At 36.7% G+C, this 26,637-nt stretch overlaps 1 protein-coding gene across 11 annotated transcripts in view; it reads left to right on the top strand.

The window, feature by feature from the left end:
• The window catches only part of CCSER1 (coiled-coil serine rich protein 1), a 648,564-nt gene that overhangs the window by 499,038 nt on the left and 122,889 nt on the right, over window positions 1-26,637 (top strand). Inside the window, exon 11 of one of the 11 annotated variants that reach the window (XM_086888622.1) lies at window positions 18,325-18,341. The exons of the other annotated variants lie outside the window; for them this stretch is intronic. Coding sequence (XP_086744748.1) covers window positions 18,325-18,341 — 17 coding nt within the window. The remainder of the gene's footprint in view (window positions 1-18,324; window positions 18,342-26,637) is intronic. 11 annotated transcript variants of the gene reach the window in all.

Below are 26,637 nucleotides of genomic sequence, written 5' to 3'. Positions count from 1 at the left end.
TTCCATTAAGTTTACAGTTGTCATTCAGAGTATTGGGAGAAATAACATTTGTTTGCCCGTTATTCCTATGATAATTCTGAATATTATTAAAACTTTTACATTCTGTCCCTATCACATAAATTCAGAGTTTAGCTCTTTCTGCTACCTGTACAAGGACTTGGAATTGAGACACTGAGATGATCTGAAATAGTGTATAAATCCCTCCCACTCTCTTTCAGAAGAGATTAGGGTAAAGGACAAATGCAGAAAATTCTATTAAACCTGTAAATCATTATTATGGCCTTATGTGGAATACTCTAACATTGATGCTTACAGATATAAGGATCAAAAAGATGACTGAAGAATGGAGGTCACAGAGGTGACATTATCATCCAGCTCTAATGAAAGATAGAAAACTCACAAAGTAAAGAATTTGATCATTGAAAATAATCACATTATAAAATGCTATTTTTATAGCATGTATTGAAGCTAAAGTTTCAAAAAAGGCATTGCAAGCATTTTTTTATTTTATATATGACATGCATTTTTTGGCTTTTAGCAAATTTTTGAAACTTGTTAAAAATGGCATATTTGAAACTTTATTTCAGAAATTAAAAAAAAAAATCACTTTCAAAACTATAAAGCACTGAGTGATCATTTCTTTCAAAACGTTAATCTCTCCAGCTGTTAGTAAATCTATTTACATGATCTGTGTGATACCATTGATTAGATAAAGTTCATCTTAATGTTGCTTTGTAAAATAATACTGGGCTTATGTATCAGAATTATTCTGTTCTTCAGCAAGTAATGTCAAGAAATATTCACATTTTCAAGTTCTTTTGTTTGATATTGTTAAGATGTAAGGGGGGTCTGATCAGAGATTATTTTATATACTTTCAGAGCAAGTGCCTGTTTGCTTTGACTCCGACATCTATTGCGCTGTTTCCAGTAGCACAGTCCAAGTTGTCTAAACATAAATGGGTTCTGTTAAAAAAAAATTATAGTGATTCATTTCTACTTCTATCTCAACCTACGTGGCAACATCACAAACCACTTTTACAGGTTGTGAACTGGTCTTTTCCAGTCTGTGTAACATTTATTGCAAATGAAATGCCAGGCTTGATGACCAGCACGTGGCGCCCAGAACAAGGCTGCTGTCTATTATCCATGTGGCTCTTCTCCAGATGATAAAAATCAGCATCTTCCTAGAAGATAAAATCCTGCTTGTAGTTGTAATGCCTTTTAACTCTTGTCTTTTCCAGGGCTCTTCTATCTCCAGTAGAAATTGTAAAGACCAGTTGTTAAGTGGGTTAAAGTCATGCCTGGTGTGACTTAGCTGGTAGGCTGGTTGTATACAGATTATTTGTATTTATTTTATAGATATATTTATTGATATTTATTTTTATATATATAAATATAAAAAGTATTAGTATATAATATATAAATATAAAATAAATATATAAATAGAGTAAAATATAAATCTAAAATAAATATATAAATAGAGTAAAATATAAATCTAAAATAAATATATAAATTTTGTATTTGTTCATTTATTTATATATTTATATTTATTTCATATATATATATCTCTAATTATATACAGACATATAATTTCATGTTCTTTGAAGGTACTTAGGAAACTCCAGGAAATTGATTTTTTTTTTTTCAAGGTAAGGTTGTACAGTCTTAGAAATGCAGTTAATTAACATTTATTGTTCCCAATTCTGTGTAGATATATTAAGAGTCAATATAAATATTAATATATTAATAAATACACTAATATAAATAATAATAAAATAAATTTTATGTTAATAAGTATTAATATATCTTTCAATAGTGTAAAGTATTTAAATGTGTATGTATACATACATATGATACATAAGACAATTGGAAATGTATCTCAAATGTTGCATAGGCAGACATCCATAAGGCAGGATGAATGAAACATCTCTGTGCCACAGACTGACTTTTTCTTCCACAACCCGCTCCAATTCAGAATTAAGTGACCCCACATTACTGAAGCTTATTAACCAAGATATTTCTGGTTCTGGAAAGTGAAATGGTTCTGCTCAAAAACTTTCCGGTCAGAATGATGTTTAATTAGCTTACACATTTTTAGAAATCATATTAATAACAGTTAAAAATTTGAAGATAAAAATTGTCACTTGTCTAAGTGTGCCAAAATTTGAGAACCCAATTTCTTTTATGAGAAGTAAGTAGTTTACACTATCTGAAATCCAGCCCACTTAAATTTAGCTGTAAAATAGAAATACACATTGTCTTTGTTTACATATATTTTTAATGCCTACATATGAATATATTTGTAGTCTAGAGTATGTACACACATAAAAATAACGTGAAATACTGTAAAAATAATTGCGTAGACAAAAAAAAATCGCCTGCAAATGTCCTTATGTTAATATTTAAGTAAGCTGTGTATCTAAAGCCATAGAAATGTAAATATTCTGTTGTAAATTGTTTCTTCTTGCAGACAATTACACAGAATTAATACTGTGTATTTTAGCTTCCCTGACAAGTACTAGTATGGCTTAGTATTATGTATGGGCCCATTCAGCTATATGTGTGTGTGTATTTATTCATATAAAAATGCCTTTCTGTAATAGTGAAGTTTCAATAGTTAAATTACAAACCCTTCCTGTTATTAACTTGACCAATTTTCTGCTTAATATATCACTTTCTTGGCAAATGTTAGCAGAGTCTGTAGTGTGTATCATTAAATATACAGAAGCCATGATGTTGCTCCGCAAATGTCATTTATCTTTTCCACTTTGGAATCTTAGTATCGCATTATTATAGCTTCTGTTCAGCCTCCTCAGCTTAAAGTATGAATAAATAATGGATTAAATTGTGTTCAGTAACATTGTCATAACTAACTCTCAATGTTTAGGGCCCTTCAAGGTGAACATAGGGCTATCCATGGATCAGCTCACTTTTATATTGTTGTGGAGATGCAAAGGCCAGTTAAACTTTCTCCTGAAAATTAATTAATTACTGAATATTGTGGGGTCTACAGAATTTTTTTTTTTTTTTTTCCAGACATAAAGTTATCAGTATCATGGTATTTATCACTGTCATGATTTCTTCTAGGGAAATGAGCTGTGGTACCAGGAGACAAACTGAGTTTAGAGGTTTCATGTAAACAATCTTTCATATTTTCTAGGCTGATTCCTGTTTGATTTGGGAGTAAAATAATGAAAATGTCAGAAAGGCTGGGGAGTTTCCATCACTGAGTGATGGCATTGCCACAGCTTAGCAGTTCAGTAATAAAGGCCCTCACTCAGCCTGCTTGTCCACCACCTCCTAAGCTCAAGTGTAGAACAGCAACGTTTTAAAATGCAGTGTACCTCCCAAGATGCATAGCAGGAATATTGCTCAGTGATGAAGGAGTCCCTGAATATATCTGAATATAGTTAATTACTTGATTTCTTTGTTGAGGTGATAATCACTTCAAAGACTTTTACAGTTTATTACCTCTAAATTACATTGCATTAGGTTATTCCCTGAAAAACAGGACATATGCTAACAGATGAAACTAAGAGGTAGAATCTCAAATTAGTTTATGGTACTCTGCTTAGCACAGCTGGGTGATACAGTCATATTTCCTACCCTGCTTGACACAGATGCCTTGTGATACACTTCTCAGAGGATTTTATTTTCTTTCTACCTCTTTATCTTTCAAAGGAAATGTAATGGATTTTATACCAGTCAAAGCTTCACCTGTTTATCTCCACCAGAGTGGCCCCTTTGTGGGGTTCAGATGAAAAGTGAGAGTAGAACAAATAAAAAATAATTAAAGGGGGAAAAAGGGCCTGAAGTCTTTTCATATATGAAACTTCAAACTTTTATGTTCACAGTGAAAAATCAATGTTTCTGTTTAATTCCATTTCTTCTGCATTTAGTACAAAGAGAAATAAGTAATTGCCTTGCTTGTAGAGCTGCTTTGTTCATTTTGCTATGTAAAATTGATGGTTTGAAATTTTTATAGAACTGGTACTTCTAAGAGTATCATTTTTCATTTCACCCTTTCTATTATCTCAAATAACATACATTTTGTATTGCCACATTTTGCTCTGTTTATTCTTCACACTTTTGGTTTTGCACAATTCAGTAGCTCTGAAAAATAGCATAGATGTATTCTTAAAAACAATAACAGTGCTAGGTGAGTGTTCTTTAGAAAAATAAACTTTCTTTTGTCAGTTTAAAGCTCTGCTGGAATAAATGTAAAGCTGTGTGTTTTAACTACGTGGTATTGTAAAAATGATGGAATGCATAGTAAAATTGCAAATTAGTACTGGATGAGACCCAGACCCAGATACAGTAAAGGAAGATTAGAAATTATTTGTTTGGTCTCTGTGGGGAGGTGTGCCAGATGTCCCTCTGTTCAAACAATCCCTGGTGATTAACCCCTGAAGCAGTATTCTTTGTAGCTGAGGGGAGCTGCTCTCAACATCAGGTTAGGCGTTGCCTCAGGTATAAAAGATATTGCCCCCATAAAAGAGAACTTCCCACAATACGTATCACGTGCAAAAACATCAGGTTTAGGTGAAGGGCATGGCTTTCTATGGGTTAAAGTGTCTTACTTCCAGACTGTGTAATGGTGCAGTCCAAGACAATCAAGTTGCATTTTACTATGGAAGACCTGCATTTTGTTGGCTAATGGGCCAATTACATCAAAAGGGGAACTGTTTGCAGGTAAGGGAGGGCAATTTTGAACACATTACAAATTAAGTTTCTCTAACATGTCTTTACATGGATGTGCTTGTATGCATACACATCAAATGTATGTAGCTTTTTCACAGAGTAGAATAATAATCTGAAAGTAGTGTTGAGATTATGCATTAGTGATTTAAAGGAAGTGTCATAGCAGAGTCCTTGAAATGCTGCTGGTGAAAATTGGTTAAACCTGGTAAAGTCAGATGGTAGGCTATCTTTAAGAGCTGGGTTTAGTTTTGTCCTCTTGCTCTGTATAAACTTGCTGAGGACAGTAGTTGCATAGGCAAAGTTTTTCTTAGTAATTAATAAATCACCATCTTTTTTGGCAGCTAGCAGGGTTAGAGCTTTGCTTTCTTTGTAATGTTCTTTTTTATTTTAAGTAGTACTGAACAACTGAAAATCAACAGCTAATAATGTCTTCACTGTTTTAGTGTGCAAAATGCGAATACCCACCGACTATGGATGGTTTGGAACTCAGGATATGCCAGTGAGACTCACCTGCTTAACTCCCAAATTTAGCTGGCATAACATCCTGCTCTTCAGTACAGTTGAGCAATTCCTGTTAAGTGTTGTGTGTCTGACTCTTCCTTGCAAGTGGTCTTTTACCTGAAAACATTATGTATCTTAGTTAAAGTAGCATATTTGGCTGAAAGAGCAGTGCCTTGGCTTTGCTGTGGTTCCAATGCAGAAGTGTTTCTGTGCAGATTAGCTGCATCCCAGCAGGAGTCACGATTGTAAAGGGCCTTTTTATGGAACAGGAGCTATTGTGCAGAGGGCACAAGAGCAACTGGAGACTAGTGCAGAGGAGACAAGTGCAGTGTGTCTTTCCTGATGCTCAGTTTCCTGAGGAGGTGTACCAAAGTGTGAGTATACTCTTCCCTTTGTGGCAGTTGTCAGGAGGCTGTGCCCCACGGTCAGCGTCTGGAGTCCCTCATGCTGCACAAATACTCATTATGGCCGTTCCAGAGATCACGAGTGGCAATGACTTGGACCTAAGCCGAGTTGACATTTTGACCCAGATTTAGCTGATTAGGGAAATATTTCCATTTCAAATTTGGCATGTGCTGTAGGCTACCAGGAAACTAGGGCACAGATTCCCAGAGGGTGGGGGTTTTTGAATTGGACGTGTGTTCAAATGTATGCTTATGTAACTATGGCACTGCTAAATTACACACCCCTTCGTGCTTGACTGTTAAATAATCAAAAGAAGACATTGCTCCCTGATTTTATTATTTTCCCTGCCAAATTTGAAAATTTTGTATGAGTAAGAATTTGTGACCAACATTACAGTTGTGATTTTCTATGCCTAGAGGTTAGTGTGTCTGGGGACACAGTAAAGTGTGTAAAGTTCTTTATGGATGGTAAAGGGTGGAACTGTGGTATTTGTCAACCCATCTTAGTCAGGTAAGCATGAAATTTCCTCAGCATCTGTGAGTTTTGGGATTGGACAGCACGAGACTGAAGGTCAGGAAAGTACTTCCAAAAGTGGGGTTGTACTGCCTTGGCAACTTTATTGCTGCATAGGATAATGATTAAAAAACTGTGAATGGAAACCAATAGTTTTTCTTGTAAAAATTAATCAGGGCTTTGTGTATAACTCTGTGTAGGAATGTAAATGCTTGAAATGCTGCTTACATTTTATTTCCTAGCTGTTTGGTGTAAACAATTGTGCAGTACAAGGTAGCTTTTGGCTACCAGCTGCTTGCTTGTTTTTGTAAGGATTTGTCTGCAAGAGAACCAAACAAAAAGGAGTCTTTATTAAAGAATATAATTACCAAATTGTTTAGCTCATCCCAGCTTAAATGATTGTCAGCTTAACAAATTAGTCTCATTAGGCTAGCAGCATAAAATATAATAAATATGATACCCTGACAAGCTTCTGTGGAACTATTTTAGTTGTTTAATTGCTAAAAGTTCCTTTCTCTTCTTCAGAAAAAATAAAATTTTTGTTGCATATATATTCACAAAATATAGACATGATGGACTTGGAAGGAAGAAGAAATATTATGACAAGATTCGAATGTGATCTGTTGTTTCAAATTGAATAACCTTTTTTTAAAGTATTTTTATTATAAATACCTCACAAAGCTGTCAGTATTGGAAAAAGAATTAAACCAAAAGAACTGTACTGTATTTTAATATATCTTTGTTATTTAGATTTATCTTGCTTCCATAATGATAACTTTTCTGTCCTTTCAAGTAATTCAGCAAGATTTAGATTTGATTTTTTTTTTCTCCAGCATCAGTGTTTGGCTGGCTTCCTATAAAGCCCTTTTGCATTTTTTTGTAGTTCTTTATCCAGTCATCCATCTCTAGAGTATAATGCAGTGGTAACTATTCCAATATTGAAGCTTGAATTGAACTTTCCATTATATCACTTGTTATTATTTTTTTTAAATCCAAGATCCTCCTGCAATAAATCTGCCTCTGCAATTGTAAATGATACATCATGGCCAAAGTTTCCTTTCTGGATAAAGTAAATTTATGGAAAATGGTTTTAACAAGGAATGCCAAAGCACAAGGGTGCCTTGTACCTGCCTTTTTTATACCACTTTTCTTACATGATATCGTGGTTGAAATCACACTCTTATAGCAGATATCATCAAGCTATTTTTGACATAAAAAGCAATTCTCATATCTGGAAAACATCCTGCCAAAAATGAATGTTTATAAATTGTGTATATCAACTGGTCCTTTGGGAATTTGTACTTCTGAAATTAGAATCAGTAGTGGTGAATCCGTGGGTGCCACTCATGTCTGTACAGATGATTGTTCCATTTAAGGGCTCCTATGTTTTAAGCAGCTCTGTTTCCTGCAGCAGAATTTGCTTTTCAGGGTAAACTAGAAGTGTAAAGTAAAACTATAGGAAATTCTTTCCTCTGCTACTAAAGAAATTGAAAATATTTTTACTTCTTTGTTCCCTGTTTCTGGGGAGTCTCTCCTGCTGAGCTGTAGAACAAACATCATTTATATGAAGAGAACACTTACAGACAGGGAGCCAGGTGTCACGGTTGAAAGCTCCTCTCAAGAAAGCAGCAGTGGCAGGTTCAGAGGTATAGCCTGTAGTCATAAAATTCACACCTACATGTGAGAGTACATATTTACTCTAGCAGCACCTACGATGTGCTAACTAGCTTTGGAAATTACATGCAGGAGTTATTCCACAGAAATGTTTAAAATTAATTTGAGTGTTGTGGCTGCTTCATGAGGTTTACTTCCCTTCCCCCTCCGCACTTCAATTCACTGTTTTCTTCAGTTTAAGCTTCAGTCTGTGCTGAAGTTTGATTCACCATCTTTGCTCACTCTGCAATTTTGTAAGCCTTTGAATCATGTGAATGGTATTGTACTGCACATCTTTGGGTTTCCTCCTTTTCCAGACACTGTAATCATGGGATAACAGGCATCAGCAGCATACTTGACAAAATGGGAGACTTTCTGTTCAATTCTGATGCAGTACAGACAGCTAAAGAGGTGGAGGAGCACCAGGAAGCTCTGCTGGGATTAAAGGACTTGGTCTTTATGCAGACCAGTGAATTGCAAGGGTCGTTGGTTGCAGTGGCTGGTGTCAGCATTTTGGCAGGAGCCACCACAATGTGGTCACTGTCCTTCACAGGTGGAGAATGTCCTTCCTCCTCCTCTTTCCTCAGGCAAACATTATTGTATTCCTCTGTGTCCATACTACACTGATCCCTTCTGCCTCACCTCTGGCTCACTTGCCATCCTAGTGCTTCTCCAAGAAGAGGAGACATGACATGAGCAAGAAAGCCAGCATCCTAACTTAGCAGTAAGATAACATATTTGGGTAAACTTTGAAATCTCTTTAAATTCCTGTGCAAGAAGAATATTTGGTCTTTGAAAAGAAAGCTCTTGAATTGTAGCTTTTTTTTCATGTAATTTTTTATTTTCATGTAATATTTTCTTGAATATACAGCTGTATACCTGTATTTACTTTTTTAAGTTATTACTAATTTCTCTTCCCCACTCAAAGAGTCTTCACAGTCTGCTTTCCCTTCCTTAGGTCCTGATCTGCTTTCCTCTGTTACTTAGACTATAACACGATGACATGACGCCTTGTGACCTGCAGAGTGTGTCAGAGAGTTTTAGAAACAGAAAGGAAGCATGTACTCCAGTCCTGGTATATTTTTCAGTGCTTGAGAAAGCACTTAATGTGGTTTTCTTTGCAAAATGGGATTGGGGGACAGTTATTTCTGCTTCCAGTACAGAGTGATGGCTTGTGACTATGATCTTCTTTTTTCCACTTTTGCTGGCAATTCACTTGGAAAAAATGCTGTTCAGATTAATTTGTTGTGATTATGCTGATTTTTATTAAGATATTTTTTTCCTGCTTGTCATGTTCAGTTGAGAGAAAAAGGAAAAAAAAAAGTATCATCAGTAGTTCTAATAGACTGGCAAAAAACCCTGCAGACATTAGTGCTGCAGGAAGATGCAGCTATATGCTGGAAGAAACTGAAGAGAAGCCAAAAGGTTTAGCAAGGAAGTTGATAGAAAAATTAAAGAAATGGGAGATTAGAATTTAAATCAGATCAGTTACAGGTTTTTCATCAGAGAGGATCTAAGAGCAGTATCTCAGAAAGCTTTCACTGGGGAGTGAGGAGAGGCTTGCCATCCCAGGCCTTCTGATAGCATAAAGCAACATTAAGTCTGGGTAAGGTATGTGAAGCCTGAAACAAGGGGAATTCTCAGCATTAACAAGAGCTGAGACATAGATTTGAGGACAAAGCATTAATATATAATAAAAAAATTAAATATATAAAATTAATATATAATTAAAATATTAAAAGCATAATACTGGTGACATGAAAGTTGCAGAAAAACATGGGAGGGAGGAAAGAAGGGAAGGAAGGAGAGATGAGCAGTTTATGAGAAATACTGGTCTAGAGTCAGCTTTAGGAAATGTGTCCAGAGCTTAGAGTCAGGTAAGGAGACTTGTTTCTTCCATTATGATATGGATATGGAATTTGAGGTGTTTCCACTGGCCATTGTGATTGCATTGGTGTGTTTCATTACTTTTAAATGTTTTAATATTTGAATAGTAACTGATCTGTGGAATTGACAGCAGCTGTAGTGAACATGTATATAGCGTAAATACAATTGGCACAAAATCCAGCTAGCCTGTTGGATTCTGCTCTCAGAGGAAAAAGTACTTGGAAACTGAACTAATTCACATATATCTAGTCTAGTTTCATTTTGTCTTAATGAGATGGTTCTCAGGATATATAAAGAAAGTGGAGGAGTAGGGAGGAAACTACGATTAATAACCAACAGTTTGGTTGTGCTCAGAACTGGAGTTTCTATTTCAGTTAAATGTATCCACATCATTAAGGTGGCCTTAAATTAATAAAATAAGAGGAAAGAGAGCAATTGTCTACATTCTGTTTCCATTAGAATAAGTCAGCAGACTAGTTTGCTTGCAGGTGTTTTATTCAGTTTGTCAAGAGGTCTCTAGATTTGTTTCGCCTTTCTTCTTGATGAGTTTCCCCATAAAGTGTTTGTCCATTTGTTTTTTGTTTTGTTTTGGTTTTGTTATCATTAAAAGCAAGATCCAGGTCCTGCTATGATTCTGTCTTCATTTTTGCTTTTGAATTGGAGGAAAGATCACTGAGCTGTAATCCTGATCTATGGAAAATACTGCAGGAAAGGTCTAAATGTAATATCTAGAGTCCTGATTTCAGCAGGAAGGGGTGAGTTTCTTTATTAGTTACTAGGGGTCTTTTTTTTAAAAAAAGTGCCACCTTCCACATATCTGAATGTGAGCAAGAGCTGAAAGCACAATCTCTTGGAGACTCAGCATTTGTCATACTAACCATCTCCAAAGTGCTGAAAAACCTGCTAAAGAAAATTGTGCAGCCAAGTGCAGTGAACCGCCAAAATATAAATGTGAGTTTAAAAGATCTGCAGAGTTTCAATTTAAGAATTAGTTTAAGTTTTATTGATCTGAGATTCGTTTAAGTTTTTAACATACGTTATAGACAGAGACAGTTTGCACTCTAAATTGGATATTTTTATTCCATCTTTGGTAAGTACAATTACTCTGTTTGAGGCAGAGTGCACTTCTTAAACAGTGAACAAACCAAACTATGGATTATGGGAAATAAAAACACCATACTCAGTAAGAAGTAGGAGTAAATTAGTAACTCTAACTAATTTGTCGTACAGTTGTCAGTTTACATTCACCTGTTCTCAATTTTCATACTCCAGTTTTTATACAAATCAAAATGCTACTCAAATATTGTACCAAATTAGACACTTGCACAGTTTTGAAGGGCAGAACCATGTATAAGGCAGAGACTAATGAAGCAGTCTGTTTTGTCTCCCAGAAAATGTGTGGTTGATTGGTAGATGGTTGAATGTGTTGTGGATTCTTATTCTACACCAGTACTCAGATTTTAAATTGATATAATCCCTTCCAGTTATTACAAATTAATCCTTTTTCTGAATAATGACATTTTAAAAACTCAGGTTGAGCCTTTGTGTTTCATCTAGGAGTTTAACTAACATGCTGATTAATGGCACCAGCAACTAGTTAATGCTAACACCTCTTTTAAGACAAATGGCAGAAATTCCCTGTTTAGCGAGGGATTTTTCAAAGAATCTAGTCACAGACTGGGAAGAAAAGCAAGAGGCTGAACATATGTTTTCTATGCAGTCTCTGACTGGAATGAGGAGCAGGTCAGGTTCTGGAACTTTCTAGGATAAGGGTAGGGAATCTGGGGCCAGTTGATTAGCACCTCACAAATGATATTAGACTGAAAGAGAAAAGGTGCTACTAAACACTGGTGCACGACGAGGGAGAGGAATCTGCAGCACATGCTTTATCCTGATATTCAATAATCATGCATGTTAGTTTCTCTGAAAAACGTAGTTTATGATATGCTGTGGTGTTGAGTATTTGAGATTAATTTCTGCATAGGTATAGATTTTTACTTCTGTTGAGCTGTATGCAAGTAAACTTGCTCTGTAAATTGCACATTAGAATCATCATTGGTCTAGAAATCTAGATAATGGTCCCTCTCCATTTTTCTTTTTCTGATTTCTTGTTTACCTCTTCTTTTGAAACTAACAAGTCTGTTCAGGAAGGCAGATTTTTTTCTCTTATTTGCAAGGGATTTGAAAATGCAAGATCCAAGTACATGTAGCTGTAATCAATATTCAGTACTGTTGTGAAAGACTACAAATCCTGTTCATCTGAGCCGAACAAGTTTTCATCTGGAAGCCTCTAATCCCACTTCCAGTTGCTACCAGCCGTGAATATACCCTCAGTCTGTATTATACTGTTTGTCCATGAGGTGGCAAACAGTGTTGGTCCTTGGCTTGCCACATGGAGCTATAACATGTCAGTGTTGCTGACATTTTTTACTATCAGAATGGTAGTCGCAGCAACCTTCCTGATGTTCTGCAATGAAAGTGTTGTATATTTGCCAGCACATAGCAGTATCATGATTTCTCTTCTAAAAAGCTGGTCAAAAAGGTTATGATCCTTTCCTTTTTCCTCTGCTCTTTGCCAGGCTCTGGCTCAGCTACAGTGGCAATTACTGCCTGTGATTTAAATGATCCAGTGCAGGGAGCAGGGAGGAACTAGAACAGGGTGGAGACAGGCGTACCTTTCAGCAGACTTTGAAAAAAAAAAAAATTTGTAAAAGAAATTCTTGTGTGGATTTCTACCTTAGTTTCCATGGGGAAAAAGTTTAGCTCTTGATGAGTTCATTTTTTTTGTCCTGCGTGGACAGGGCACCTGAGCCTTCTGAGTGGACCTTGCAGGATTAAAGTCCTGCTGGCAAACAATTAGAAACCAAACTGTATTAGTTTTTAGGAGAAGCTCCAGAAGTAGTTTCTGTGTTTCAGATATATATATATGAGGATGCTTAGCTCTACTTCACAGATCTCCCCAACAGAACGTACACAAAAAAGCCTTTTCCAGTTTTTTGCATTTATAGAATTTAGAAATCTGTGGTGGTTATTCTTCGCAGGTATTCAACTGTGAACTCTCTTAGATTCTGAATATTACTAAAACAAAGTCTTCCTCTAATTAAGTTTGAACACTCAGGAGTCTCTGACATTTAGCCTACTTACTAGCATTTCTTTCATTTTTCTAATTTAAAGCAGGTCTGCTACAGACATTTATATAAGGTCCATTTCTTCTTGTATGTGCTTTGTTAATTCCTGAAGCAGCTCCATATTCAAAGAGTGTCAAGGTAATAAAGTGATACGAACCCTATAAAAATCAATAATTATAAAAGTAGACAATCACTTTCCTCCCAGATTCTCCTGCTTACTAGCTCTGGGATACAGTGTTCTTAAGTTGAGTTCTGTACTGTTGCCTTTTATAAGGCAAAAATCAATAATCATGCTTAGCTATTTTATGGCAGTGTACATTTGCCAGATTCGTTATCTGTGTGTTACAGACGAGAATATTGAGAGCAGCTGTGTGACTTGCTCGAGGTCATACCTGAAATCTGGCAGTTCTGCACATTTTCTGACTTAAGCTGAAACCATTAGACCACTTTACCTCTCTCTGGGGAATTGCCTAGAAACGATGCAGTGGTCACACAGAAACAGAAGTTTTGCGGCTGGCATCATTGGATCAGAATTTCTCTCATGTTGCTTGGATTTTCTTCCACCTTGTTTGTCTTTAATAAGTCTTGGTGTTGATTGATAGAGAACATGTACCCAAAAGCTTATTGAAACAAAGGACAGCTGCTAGCAGCTGCATTATGAAAAGAAGGAGAAAGCAAAAGGTGAAGCCAAAACCCAAATTACTTTGATCAGGGCCATGTATTGATGTCCAAGTATTTTGTGATTTTTGAAGACTGCATCAAAAAGTATTTTTCTAGCATTGATTGAATAGAATTAGGGGAGTTTAATTCACTTGATAGTATGTGTCCTGAGTAGAAAAGAAGTATAAGAATGTTCTTGTTACTGGGATGGTATCATTTTAAGGGGGGGGGGGCGGGTTCTTTGCTATTGTATCCCCATGTATCTCATGGGGATCTCAAACTCTTAACTTACTGACCATGGTTCTCATAGAAAATAAAAGTGAGCATTTTTTTCAGGGCATGGTTAAAAACTCCTGCGACTTCCATCAACTCATGGGGAAAACACTAATGCTTCTCATCAGGTTTATGCCTCTGGCCTTGCCTTTGAGTATGACCCTAGTTACAAGAATTAAGTTCTTTGACATTTCTTGCCTTTCTGTAGAGAACTTTTTGTCCTGCACTTTTACAGAAGAACATTGAGTCTCTTAAAGAGAGTAAAATTGCTATTTTTGCTGTTATTTTATGAAATGTACAGTAGTCAATGAGCTCTTTCAGAAGACATTGGATCACACTTTTTCTCCTTAGTAGCTGTGCTCTTAGTCAGCAGTTATGGCACTTGAAATCTGGACTGTGATTATGCCTTACATGGATGACTTCAGTTTTTTGGGAAGAAAATGTTCCCCACTGTTCTCTGTGTCAATTTATGTCTAATATAGAATAAAAACTGTTGAAAAATGTTCTCAAATTTATGATTTTAAAACCTCTAGTTCCTAGCTCCACAAATAATTTACCATCAATTACATTTAAAATTATCATCAGTTGGAAATAGGAAATGGAATTACTTCTATGACAAACTGAAATGTTTTGTCCAAATGACCACTTTATGCCTATGATAAATCTGCACCAATCCAGAAACTCTATTTGCTCTATTTGTCCTGTAAACCAATTCCACAGTGTAGTTATCAAAGGAAAAAAATCACTTCATGCACTGAACTCTTACCATCATTTAGATAGTTATTCTTGATAGTGGTATTTGTGTGTTGGATGTGATATGATGCCCACTTAATTAAAGATTACTGTCTCTATGAGGTAATAAGGAAAAACAAGGGAGAGTCTATTAAAATTTTTGTACATTTCATTGATTATTATACTTGTTTTAGAAAACTGTTCCTCTTTTTTAACCTTTCCATAAAGAAAAAAAGCATATTTGCAATCTCTTGTTATCAGAAAACGCCTATTACAGATATGCCCCTCTGATTTGGCAATACTCTTACAGTGTAGTTTTATTTTCATTGCAGCCAATTCATCATTACACTGAAATAACCGAATACTTTACCTCCTGATGGCTGGTGCTGGAGCTAAGTGTTCAAGGTCACTCTGTCTTGGATAGATTTTATTTTTAACATACGTAGCATTTTCATTTAGCTAATCCATGATCAAGCAGTTTTCAGTTTTTCCCTCTTTAATTTCTTTGATAAAACTTGCCCAGGGACTCATTAAATCTTAATTCACAGTGCAAACCTTAGCTCATCTCATTCCCTGCAGTGTAGCCTGTTGTCAATTCTTTGTCGATCTGTCCTTTTGTGAAGTAATTGCATATCTTCTACCCTCTTCAATTTCCATGCTAGCCTGGGCTAGCCTGGGAGCGCCATACTTGTCCCCCTGAAAGAAATTCTGAACACGTTCAGAAATACCAGAGATAAACAGTATGCTTGTCTTACTGAGCTGTTTTAGAACAGAGTCCATCATGTAAAAGCTGGGTACAGCCTGTTCAGTGTTTTAAGCCTCTTACCTAGAGGTCCAGTCCAGGAAAAAAAATGTAAGAACATGCTTAATCACTTAATTTCCAAAGCATGAGCAATTTTATCGGTGTCAATGATGTTACCAATGCTTAAAGCAAGTGGCTTTATGTCCTGCACCAGTGTGAATGTTAAGAAAACATTTCTGTTCTTTTACAGACAGAAATAATCTCATAAATACAATGGTTTTAAAAACTGCCCCAAAAAAGTTGGGTTGAAGGAGTTCTTCTGGCATTTCAAGCACACTGAATTTCCTGCCTGATTTAGAAATACAGGAAAGAGGCCTTCTATGGAAAGCTGGTCATTAACTGTGATTACAGTGCATTTTGTTGCTGTGTAATAACAAATAGGATGGTTTTGGTTAGTTGGCTGTTCAGAGGTTGGTTTGTTCTTTAGTCTGCGTGTTATCTTGGCTTATGGAAGTCCTAGAAGGTGGTGTAAGGATGAAAAACCAGTTCTGCAGAGGCTGAAATAAATCAAGGGAAAAAACAACCCCTTATGCTGTTTAATGAAACTGCTAACTTTTAATGAAACTTTTCTTCAACCTTGACACAATTTTGCATTCATTTAAATGGTAAGATTTTCAGTAATTTCCATGGCACTTTATGTGCCTTAGTATGGTTTAAGCATATAAAAGGGGCTTATCTTATTTCTAAGCATTTGGAGTGTGAGCATAATTCATAATGCTGGAAGAACCTTTATCACAAACTGTTATCTCAAAATGTATTTGTTGTTGTGGCAGCACCTTTCAGAGATGATGGGAAAGTGACTTGCTTAATGAAATAGTCATTTTTAGATAAGTTACTCTATCCAAAGATGCCCCTTTGGAGTTCAGGAATAAGAACTGGGCGAGCAGCATGATTTTATGTAAATTATTGAAGCTAACATGTTATTTTAAACTCTGAAGCACGATACACTAGCATGTAATTGAGAGAGCACTTCTGTAAAAAGTTACTTAGATCATTTTATTAAAATAAAAAAAATAGCTTATTTTTGATAAACTAAAAAGTCCCTGGGGGAAAAAAAAAGAGTCTACAAATTGTTTCTGTTGGTCCCAACAGATGGCATAACCAGTTTACAAATGTAAATGCAATGAGCAGTGTACATTGCTAAAAGTGTAAATTTGTCATTTATCACTGTTGTTCTCCTTTCCTGTTCAAATAATAATTAAAAAAAAAAAAAGTTTACATTCCGTTGTGGTACAGAAATAAAACATTTCTGAGCCGTGTCTTTAAGTGTTTGTTAAAAACTTATCTGTGTGAAACAACAACATCTGTTTACTGCTGCTGTTTCAAGAAGCACTGCTGGGCTTGGCCATTTGGGAATTTCTTACATTTGTTGGGAAACTTGCCTTTCTGATTAACTGCTTATGTTCACTCTGATTAGGGTCTCTGAAGAGGCTTAAGTGGGAATCCTTATGGGTGATTTTAGGCTCTTACAAGCAGGGAATTAGTATGTGGCTGGTCTTTTACAGTTTGCATTGCTGAATTGCTCTGCTGTTGTATGATAAATCATTTCACTGCAGAGGAAAAAGTGGCACACTTTCTTCTACCTCACTGAAACCTGTAAGTACTTGATTGTATAGTTGCCCTGGTGTTTAGTATCTCCACAGGTGGAGAGCGAGGGTAAATGTTTGAATCACGGAAAACTGAAGTACTGCAAGACCATGTGCACTCTCATGCAGTGCTGTCTAAGAGTGGAAATCAGCATTAGATTACTGACTTCAGTCCAATGTGTGGGTGGGTGGTGGCTGATTCAAAAGGGTGCTAAAAATCTCTGAGATGTAACACAGAGCAAATGTGAGTCCCATTTCCATTGCCTGACCCCACAATTGTTTACTGTAGCACTGATGCATTCCATAGCACTAAGTGTGCTGTGGCATTGCTGCTACTGCTTTGCCTTGACCTCTGTGAATCAGAGCACTTCTATCCTACAGGTGGAATTGCAATATTGCATTCATTGCACTGCTCTGCTTTGTAAACTGAGTGCCATCTGGATTTTTTTTTTTTTTTTCCCTTGCCTGGGACTATCTAAGTGTAGTTAATTAGTTTAAGACTTTAGGACATGTTCTTGGGGCTCCCTTAAAAATAAATAATACTTTGTCTATTTGTATTGTGTTACAGCAAAAATAGAAGTGGCACTTTATTCTCTTCCATTATCATGATACAGGTCAAGTTAAAAAAAGAAAGAAAAGGAACTTAAAAGCAAAGTTTCTTTCAGAGACCCCCAATCCAAATGTATTTATGTTTTATGGCAGGTGTTTCAGCAATTATTACTAATTGGAAAATTAGATGCCGTTGCTATAGCAGCATCTTTATTCACTAATTGGTTTTGGCACATTTTAACTAGCACTAGCTCAGCTAGCTCAAATGAGACCTGTGAACATATGTGTGGAAGTGGTGAGCTAGTGGTGCAAGTCACTACATTAACCTTCCACCTCTTGGTCCTGGGCACAGCCCAGGTTCTCTGTGGGAGCACAAGAAGGACCTTGGTGGCCTCATCTATATTTGTAAAGCACAAGAAAACAGGAAATTGCTGACATTCTGATCTGCAGCTCTTCAGTTCTCATCCTTTATGTCCATTTTGACTGTATCAATTGCTAGAGGGTCAACAAACCCATGTGCTTCTCCTTTTCAGATTGCTTTTTGGCTGGTTTTCTTGCTTATATTTGAGTGGGTGATGTGTTTCTTTGCTGACCTCCAGAACCTCTGAATTCATCTTTTCTTCACCTGTCTTGCGCTTTTTTCCTTTGGTTCCTGCAGTGAATATTAACTGGGGCTTTGGTGCTTTTGTCACTGAAGTTACCTCCCTGTGCCATGTAACACTTATTTTCTGGGCAATCCTGGTTGCTGTTTGAGTATATCTTTGCATGTGCTTCACAGTAGGATGGAGCTCCACTGACATGCTGCATACTGGAGGATTTTCATATTTTGTTCACCTTAATTCCTTCTTGAGGTTTCAGAGGTACAGCTTGCTAAAAAAAAAAAAATAAAAAAATATATATATTCTCTTCTCTACCTCTCCTGGATTTTGTGAAGATTTTAAAGTCTTGGAGGTTAGTAGAATTTGAAAGTGAACAGCACTTTCAAATCTACTGTCTTGCCCCTGCCCTGTCCATACGCTGTAGATGATCTTCCCATCCACCCTTCCTTCTGTGACTGCAGGTACCATGTGAAGGGCAGAGAAGGGTTGCTTAATAGTAACTCTGGTTTCTTGGCAAGTGTTACCTCTTCACCATTCATTCTCTGCCTTTTCTCTGTCAGAGTCTTCTTGAGTTAATGAAAAAGAATTTGAAGAGCTTTTCAAGGCAAGGATAGTGAATTTTTTTCCTGCTGTATGTCTGACTCAGGAAGGCATAGTGGCAGTGTGAGCAGGCATTATATATTCTTTTAGAGAAAAAGAAGATTCCCATTTGGGAGGCATAGGAGCATGAGTTACATTGAGAAGTTGTGTGTGTGTGTGTGTGTGTGTACAAATATTTCAAGTTATTCAAAGTGCAGTTAGAGCTGTGCCTCTTTTCCCTGCAAGCTAATGACAGGGTTATGTGCCAAAATATTGAAGTGCTGTGTGCCATAAAATTGTCAATAATCTTTCATTCTCAAAAATGTTTTTTTAGTGGGTAGTGAAATAAACGATTTTAATCATAAGACTTTAACTTCAAAAAAAGCAATTCTATTGAAAAGGGGTCTGTATTTGAAGATGGATCATTAGGACAGTGGATAATATGTAAATGAGAGTTTGATTTCTAAATGTAACATTAGTTGTTGTTAATCATGTCTTGACAGCTTTTAAATAGTTGTTGCAGTGATAATATTTTTTTTGTTTATAATAGTAAACCATTTGTTTTTTTTGAGATGCATACTGATAAGAAATACTCAGAGGTACAAGCTCTTTGATGGGGTGAAAAATATACTGTTAGTGCTAGAATGAGAAACTTCGGAGTTCTAAGGCATAGAGCATATTGAAAGTTGAAGGATGAGTAGGGTTTTTTTCCTTTAATTTCTTTTTATTAATTTATATGTTTGTTAATTTGCGAGACACAAGAAATATGCCCTGAACCTCCAGACAAGTGGCTGCGTTTATTCTTTGTGTTCTTGGTAATACCTCTTTCTCATTGTAGCAGACATTGTCTAAAAGGGAGAGGGAAAACATTTTCAAAACACATGTTTGTTATAATAACACTCACTCTAGGACAGTTTTGTTCATCATAGCTGATACTCTGTTCTTAATAGCTGGTGGACTTTCCTTGACAGTGGCCTCAAGGCTAAAAAAATTAAAAATCAAAATAAAAAAATCACAAAATAATAATGAAAAGTCAAGGTGACTCTCATCAGTGATATAGAAAACAAAGAGATGTTGTTCTGATTTTTGTTGTACTTCTGAAAACTGATATGGTATCAAATCCTGCATGTATTTAAATGTGTAAGTAACACTACCCTCACAAAAGACCCCTTGTAACTTCTTGTCTTCTCATTCAGGTTTGAATTCTACAGTGTTTAATAATCTCGTTTCCAATAGTTGCTTTTTTTTTTTTTTTTTTCCATATCTAGTCTCTGTTTTGTAGTGGTTATCCCTGTGATTTGGGAAGTTATGAAATTTCAGTTAAAAGGCTCAACACAGCTTGAGTGTGTCTCTGGCTGCACAGACTTCTAATCAAATGAGAATTGCAAAGATCCCCAAACCTAAACCCAGAATGTGTGCAGCAGTTTGGAGTTCAAAGTAGAAATGTCATCTGCCTTATTTTCAGTCATGTTGCAACCTACATTTATTAGAAGTAATTTCCACACATCATCATCCATAAGCTGCAGCTGAGATCTTGACTTGGCATTGTTAATGATTCTAATAAGCGAAGCAGACTCTTAGGCCATCACCTCCTCCCAGGTTTGTCCATTTCTTCTGATTCCTCATTTCTGTCCCCACCTATAGTATTCTCTTGTTTTATGCTTCATTGATAAATGAATAAATTGACAAAATAGGTACTCTTTTTCTCTTCATATCCTACTGTCCATTCAGTAAAATGTTGGAATTTATTACTGCATATACGCTAGCAGTAGATCTAATGAAAGTAGTGAATTTTAATATATTAAGTGCTAAAAAGACTTTTCTGTTTTGGGACTGCATAAAAATATTAGTTCAATTGCAGAGTGTGGGAGGAAAGAAATGTTTTGTGCCAGATTAGGTTTTGTTGTGCCACACATGCTTTGTGTGAAGCATGCAGCATGGTATTCTTAGGAAAATATGCATTAACAAGATATCAGGGCATCTGACAAGCAACAGAGGCAAGGGATTGTGTTCAAAATGTTTTAATGTAGTTACAAGGCATTCACTTGTTTTGAAAATGCCTTTTTATAAGAGGTTGGAAAAAACAGTGCTCAGCTGATTATTTTTAGATAAACGTTGGGGAAGGGGCAGACCCAAATGGAATAGAGAGTGTGTCTGAAAGGTGTGCCAGCCCTCACACTGAAAGAACTATAAAATCAAGTAGGAACAGAAAAAATAGTAATAGCACCACAAAGGCTGGTAACAGAATAATTCCCTGAATTTGTGTTGCGGGTTTGTGTGGTTTTTACAATAAATTCCTTAAACAGATACCATTGAAACACTGTGCTAAAATGTTTCTGTAAAAAGCTGATGGTAGCCCTGTATTATGCAGAATCATAGAGTGGTTTGGGTTGGAAGGGACCTTTAAAGACCACCTAATCCTGTTCCCCTGCAATGAGCAGGAGAATCTTCAACAGGTTGCTCAGAATCCCATCTGACCTAGTCAAGAATGTTTCCAGGCATGAGACATGCGCAACTTCTTTAGGCAACTTGTGCCAATGTTTTACCACCATAATTGTAAAAAAGACATCTTCCTTGTATCTTACCTAACCCTAACTGGCCCTCCTTCAGTTTAAAACCATTGTCCCTTGTCCTATTGCAACAGGCCATGCTGTGATCTGTTCCCATCTTTCTTGCAGGCCCTCCTTAGGTACTTGAAGGTTGCTATTAGGTCTCCCTGAAGTCTTCTCCAGGCTGATCAACCTGAACTCTCTCAGCCTTTGAGAGGTGCTTCACACCACTCATCATCTTGGTGACCCTCCTCAGGAGCTGATCCATCAGGCCCGTGTCTGTCCTGTGCTGGGACCCCAGAGCTGGTGCAGCCCTGCAGGTGGGGTCCCAGCAGAGCAGAGCAGAGGGGCAGAATCCCCTCTCTCCCTCCCTCCCCTGCTGGCCACGCTGCTTGGGATGCAGCCCAGGACACATTTGGCTTTCTGGGCTGGGAGTGACCATTGCCAGCTCATGTCCAGCCTCTCATCCCTCAGCACCCCTGAGTCCTTCTGGGCAGGGCTGCTCTGGATCTGTTCATTCTCCAGGATGATACTGGGGGTTGATTTCACCCAAGTGCAGGACCTGATACTTGGCCTTGTTAAAGTGAGATTTCAATGGGCCTGCTTCTCAAGTTTGTCCAGGTCCTTCTGGGTGGTGTCCTGTCCCTCAGGCATGTCAAACACACCACTCACCTTGGTGTCCTCTACAGACCTGCTGGAGGTGCACTCCATCCCATATTAAAGATATTAAACAGTACTCCATAAAGATATTAAACAGTACTTGTCCCAGTAGATCCCTGAGGGGTGCCTCTCATCACTGATGTGCATCTGGACGTGCTGAAAAAAAGTGAAACACTGTAATATTGCTCAGGTGAACATAGGTCCAACTAACTCATATATCTATATGTATAAAAGTACATGAAAACAAAGACAAGAAACAGCAAAGCTAAATCTAAAGCAAACTTTTATGACTGACCATCCATTCAACAAAGAATCACTTTTTATTGTTTCAATTCAAAAGCTCAGATGTTGAAAAAAGTGGATCAAAGCATAAACACATTAGTCAGACTGTGGTTTAGATACAGGAATCATAAAAACTTTTGTGGTTTTAATTTTCCTGATGGGATTTTTATAATTATTATTATCTGTAAGATTTAACTGGCAGGACACTCCCATCTACATAATTTGGAAAAGAAAAAAGAAAGATTTTTTTTTTAAGGGAAAAGAATAGTCAGAAAAGATAGCTGTCTTCGGGAGCTGAGAAATTAAGATGTTTACTTCCAGGCAATTGGAAATTAAATTCTGAGAGCTTGTCATATTGCCTGTAAAAGGAAAATCAAAATGAGATGTATCCAGAATCATGTCGCTTTTCTTGTGTAGACTGTGTTTTATTTATATTTTAATTTGCTTTTGAAAAGAAGCTGAATCAACAGACTAAAAAAAAAAAAAAAAAAGTCTTGTGTTTGACGGTGATACAAATCATACACTGTCTTGGGGTAGCTCGACATACACTCAGCAACAAAATCTTTCTCAGTTTTCTTCAGCTTTGGGCATAAGAGAAGAACTTGCATCCAATTTTATTTTTTTTTTTAATTTTTTTTTTTTTTTTTTCTACTGAGTAAGAATGATAATGTTTTTTACCTCCTTGCCTACCTCATCCCCACACCCCTGCAACAGTGCTTTGTTGTAGTGTGAGCGTGAGCTTTTACCTGTTTGGTCTAGGAGTCCTGACATGGGGACCATCAAACGTTGATCAATGGCGATTGCCATCATAATGGATGAGATAGTTCATCTTGTAACAACCCTTCCTTTTCTTCCTTGCCAGTTAGTCATTTGTGTATAGTCATATGATTTCTTTTATTTGTAGATAATTATTTTTTAACAATAATCCACACTCCTAATAGAGACATTCAATTAGTTTAATAACTCATTTATATTAATGAGTTACTGGTGTTAGCTACATACATCATTTGCTACAAATAACATTTAAATTAATTTAATTAAACAGGTTCTTTTACAACTATTCTTCTGCCTGGATTGTGAGTACCTACTTTCATATGGACAACTAATTGATACAGAAAACACTCTATACTGTACTTGAGCTTACACAAGAAGAATATACTTTGGGATGAGAAAAACTTCCCGTGATTTCTGGTCAGACCTGTAATGTAATCACATCAAAACTGGCACTGGTAATCACATTTATGGTAATTTGTACAAGTTTCACCCCTTAAAAATAGGAAAATTAGTTTGACTTGCTGGGATATTTCTGGCAGTGACAATTACAGAAACTAGTATACAGAACCTTGGAAGTATTTATGTAAAGTATGTGGAAGGATTTATGTAATATGGCAAAGCAAACACAGCAGATCTGCATTTTCTAGGCATGTGAATAGATTTGCAGTTTGAAAGAGGGAGAAAAATTTCAAAGGTTGTTATCATGTTTTAACCCCAGCCAACAACCACACAGCTACTCACCCACTCCCTCACTAGTGAGATCAGGGAGAGAATCAGAAGGGCAAAGATAGAAAGCTCAGGGGTTGAGACAAAGACAGTTTAATAGGTAAAGCAAAAGCCACACATGCAAGCAAAGTAAACTAAGGAATTAATTCAGTGCTTCCCACGGGCAGGCAGGTGTTCAGCCATCCCCAGGAGAGCAGGGTCTCAGCACATGTAATGGTGACTTGGGATGACAAACATCATCCCTCCAAATGTCCTTCCCTTTCTTCTTCTTCCTCCCTCTTTATATACTGAGCATGATTTCATAGGATATGGAATAGCCCTTTGGTCAGTTTGGATCGCCAGTCATGTCTGGGTCTCCTTCCAGCTTCCTGTGGACCCCAAAATTCCCTTCCAGCATGGAACAAGAACCAAAAAAGGCCTTGGGTCTGTTTAAGCCCTGCTCAGCATTAGCAAAAACATCTCTATATTAATGAACCTGTGTTCAGCAGAAGTCCAAAAAGTAGCCCCATACCAGCCACTGTGAAAAAAATTAACTCTTGCCAAAACCAGCACTGTTGTTCATTGTCATATATTTCTTTTTAGCATTAACATTATTTTTCATGAAACCATGGAGGGAATTTTTTAGAAATAAATGAGTTCTAGTCAAAATATGAGCTGAGCTGGAAAGGTAGCTGTAAATGTATGCTTCAGCATTATCTTCTGATTAAATTAAAATTGGAATATGAATCCCTAGGCATTTAGTTAAGCTTTGTACAAACATTTATTGCAGCATTATATTCTGATCTAGATATAATCATCCAATGGTCTCTGCCCTTACCTTTACTGAATTTTTAATTTAGGGTTGGTGAAGTCAGAATTCACTGTTGACAAGGGTCTTTGAGCAGGAGGGGGAACTATGTGACCAGCAAAGGTTTCTTTCAACTAGAATGGTGTGGGTTGTGTATCAATAAATCAATACGATGTGCATACATCTATACCATATGTAATTTTGAAATGGTTTCTGAATGTTCTGTATGCACTTCTAATGCACATGTTATATCTGAAGATAGTTGTATAGACAAAAACAATAGCTAAATTTGGAATGTGAAAATAATTAACTTCACAAAGAGAATCATTTGTCTTTTTGCCTCCCTTGGACTCTAGGGGAAAAAAGTTTCCTATAGTTGATGCAGCGAGTAACTTAGTAACGTAGTGGTAAATTAGAGCAGCCTTCAAAACAACCCAACAACCCAGCCCAGCATAGCCATGTCTCAGAATCACCATGTCTGCTCCTGGGGAATATCAGATTCCCCACAGGGGTTGCTTCCAGGTAGAGTTCACATAAGGAATGCCATGTGCTCCACCTGGAAAGGTAATGTGCACTGAGAGGCAGTGAGGTATCCAGGACTCCTTAAGCCATCCAGAGCCCTGTACTAAACATAGACCATCAAAAAGTATTTTTCTGACATGAAATAAATTTAAATGGTGAGAAGATTTGGTCTTCCGTGACACACTGTCTAATGAATGTGGTAATTTAAAGCAGTGAAGGTCTCTAATTGTCCTTAAAATAGATGCCAAATTGACTTGCTATATAATGCAATGAATTACTTCGTTGTTGTTGTTGTTGTTATTGTTGTTGTCTTTCATGAGATCATATATGTTCTGCCAAACAGTGGCTGAACTTCATTTTGCAGGTTATGAACCAGGTGCAAGACAAATAAGTGGCCATCTGTGGTACTCTTGGTTCACGTCAGAGGACCTAAACACATGGGATCAGCCTAGATCAGACTGTCAGCAGAAGGGTGGCTTTTGGCAGGAGCAAGGGGCTTAGAAGAATAGGAGAAGGGGTGGAAGTTGGCTAGGTACTGAGGCTGCCCATTGGAAATTCATTCTGAATCAGCCGTAAAATAGGAACACTTCTACTGAACTGTTTACAGAGGATATGCTTTAAACAAAAGACGTCATAGGCATTAGTGCCTAAAAGACCTGAAAAATCAAGTTCACAAAAGGCTTAAATGAGCAAAGCAGGGTGGCTTTAAAACAACTTGTGTAAAACTGAAGGCGGGGATAGCAAAATTCAAGTTCTCTTAAATCAAGATTCCCAGAAGGAGAAGGAATCAGGAGATCGAGTGAACAAGCAATTAATGTAACAAAACATCTACAGCGTGAATGAGATGTCTGCAAATGAGTTAATATTCTCCTATTTACTTTTTTTTTTTTTTTTATGTTTACAAAAACTTTTCTTTAAATGTAGGAACAGTCTTTCAGCAGATGTTGGGACATACAGGGGTCCACAATTTATTAGAAATTTCTACCTAAGCAACTTGAGCAGGTTTTTGTTTCTCAGGAGGTAGTACAAGGAAACATGCAAGTTGGAGGGAAGCTAGTTGAAACATTCCTTGGACTATCCATTTGAAACAGGCATCCTCTCAGTATCAGGTAAGTACCCAGAAAGACTCTTACTGCCTTGTCTGATTAGATCTAAGGTAGTATTGTAGTTTGGCCTCATGAGATTGCAATCCAAACTCTGGTGTTAAAGTGTATTTTAGGATCCTTCACTTATATGTGGAAGCAGATTGCTGAAAAGTGTATGTAAATGTTGAGTCAGAGTTGAAAAAGTGCCAGGAGACTTCTAGTAAAATATTTACTGATAACTTTAAGATGGAAATATGTCTTCCTTATTGAGCTATAAGTTCAGTTTGGAATGTGTTTTGAGGAGGAATATATTTATATTAATACATCTATAGTCTACAGAGCCACATTTGTTCTTGGGGATATTTTCTTTTAGTAATTTTGTTCATGCCTGGCATAGCTTTCAAAAAAATGAAAATAAATGTATGTGATTATGTGCAATCATCTTCAATTGCATATACATTTAAATATTTTGGAATTGTATGAAGGCCTTACGTTATTTTACGCCACCACAGGAACAAAACATTTTTTTCTTCTTTCTTTGTTAAAGGTAAAGCATATTGTGATCTGAAATCTAATAGAAGAAAAAGGCACAAATGATAAGCAGTATTTCATGAGGGGGAATGTAAAGACTAAATGTTAGCCATTATTAAAGTTGGATAATGCTATGGAAGAGAATAAGTTGTA

Source organism: Cyanistes caeruleus, chromosome 5 (genome assembly GCF_971803275.1).
Source record: "Cyanistes caeruleus chromosome 5, bCyaCae1.hap1.1, whole genome shotgun sequence".
In the NCBI taxonomy this organism is placed as follows: Eukaryota; Metazoa; Chordata; class Aves; order Passeriformes; family Paridae; genus Cyanistes; species Cyanistes caeruleus.
Note: the sequence above shows the minus strand (reverse complement) of the source record. Positions and strands in the feature narration are given on the sequence as shown.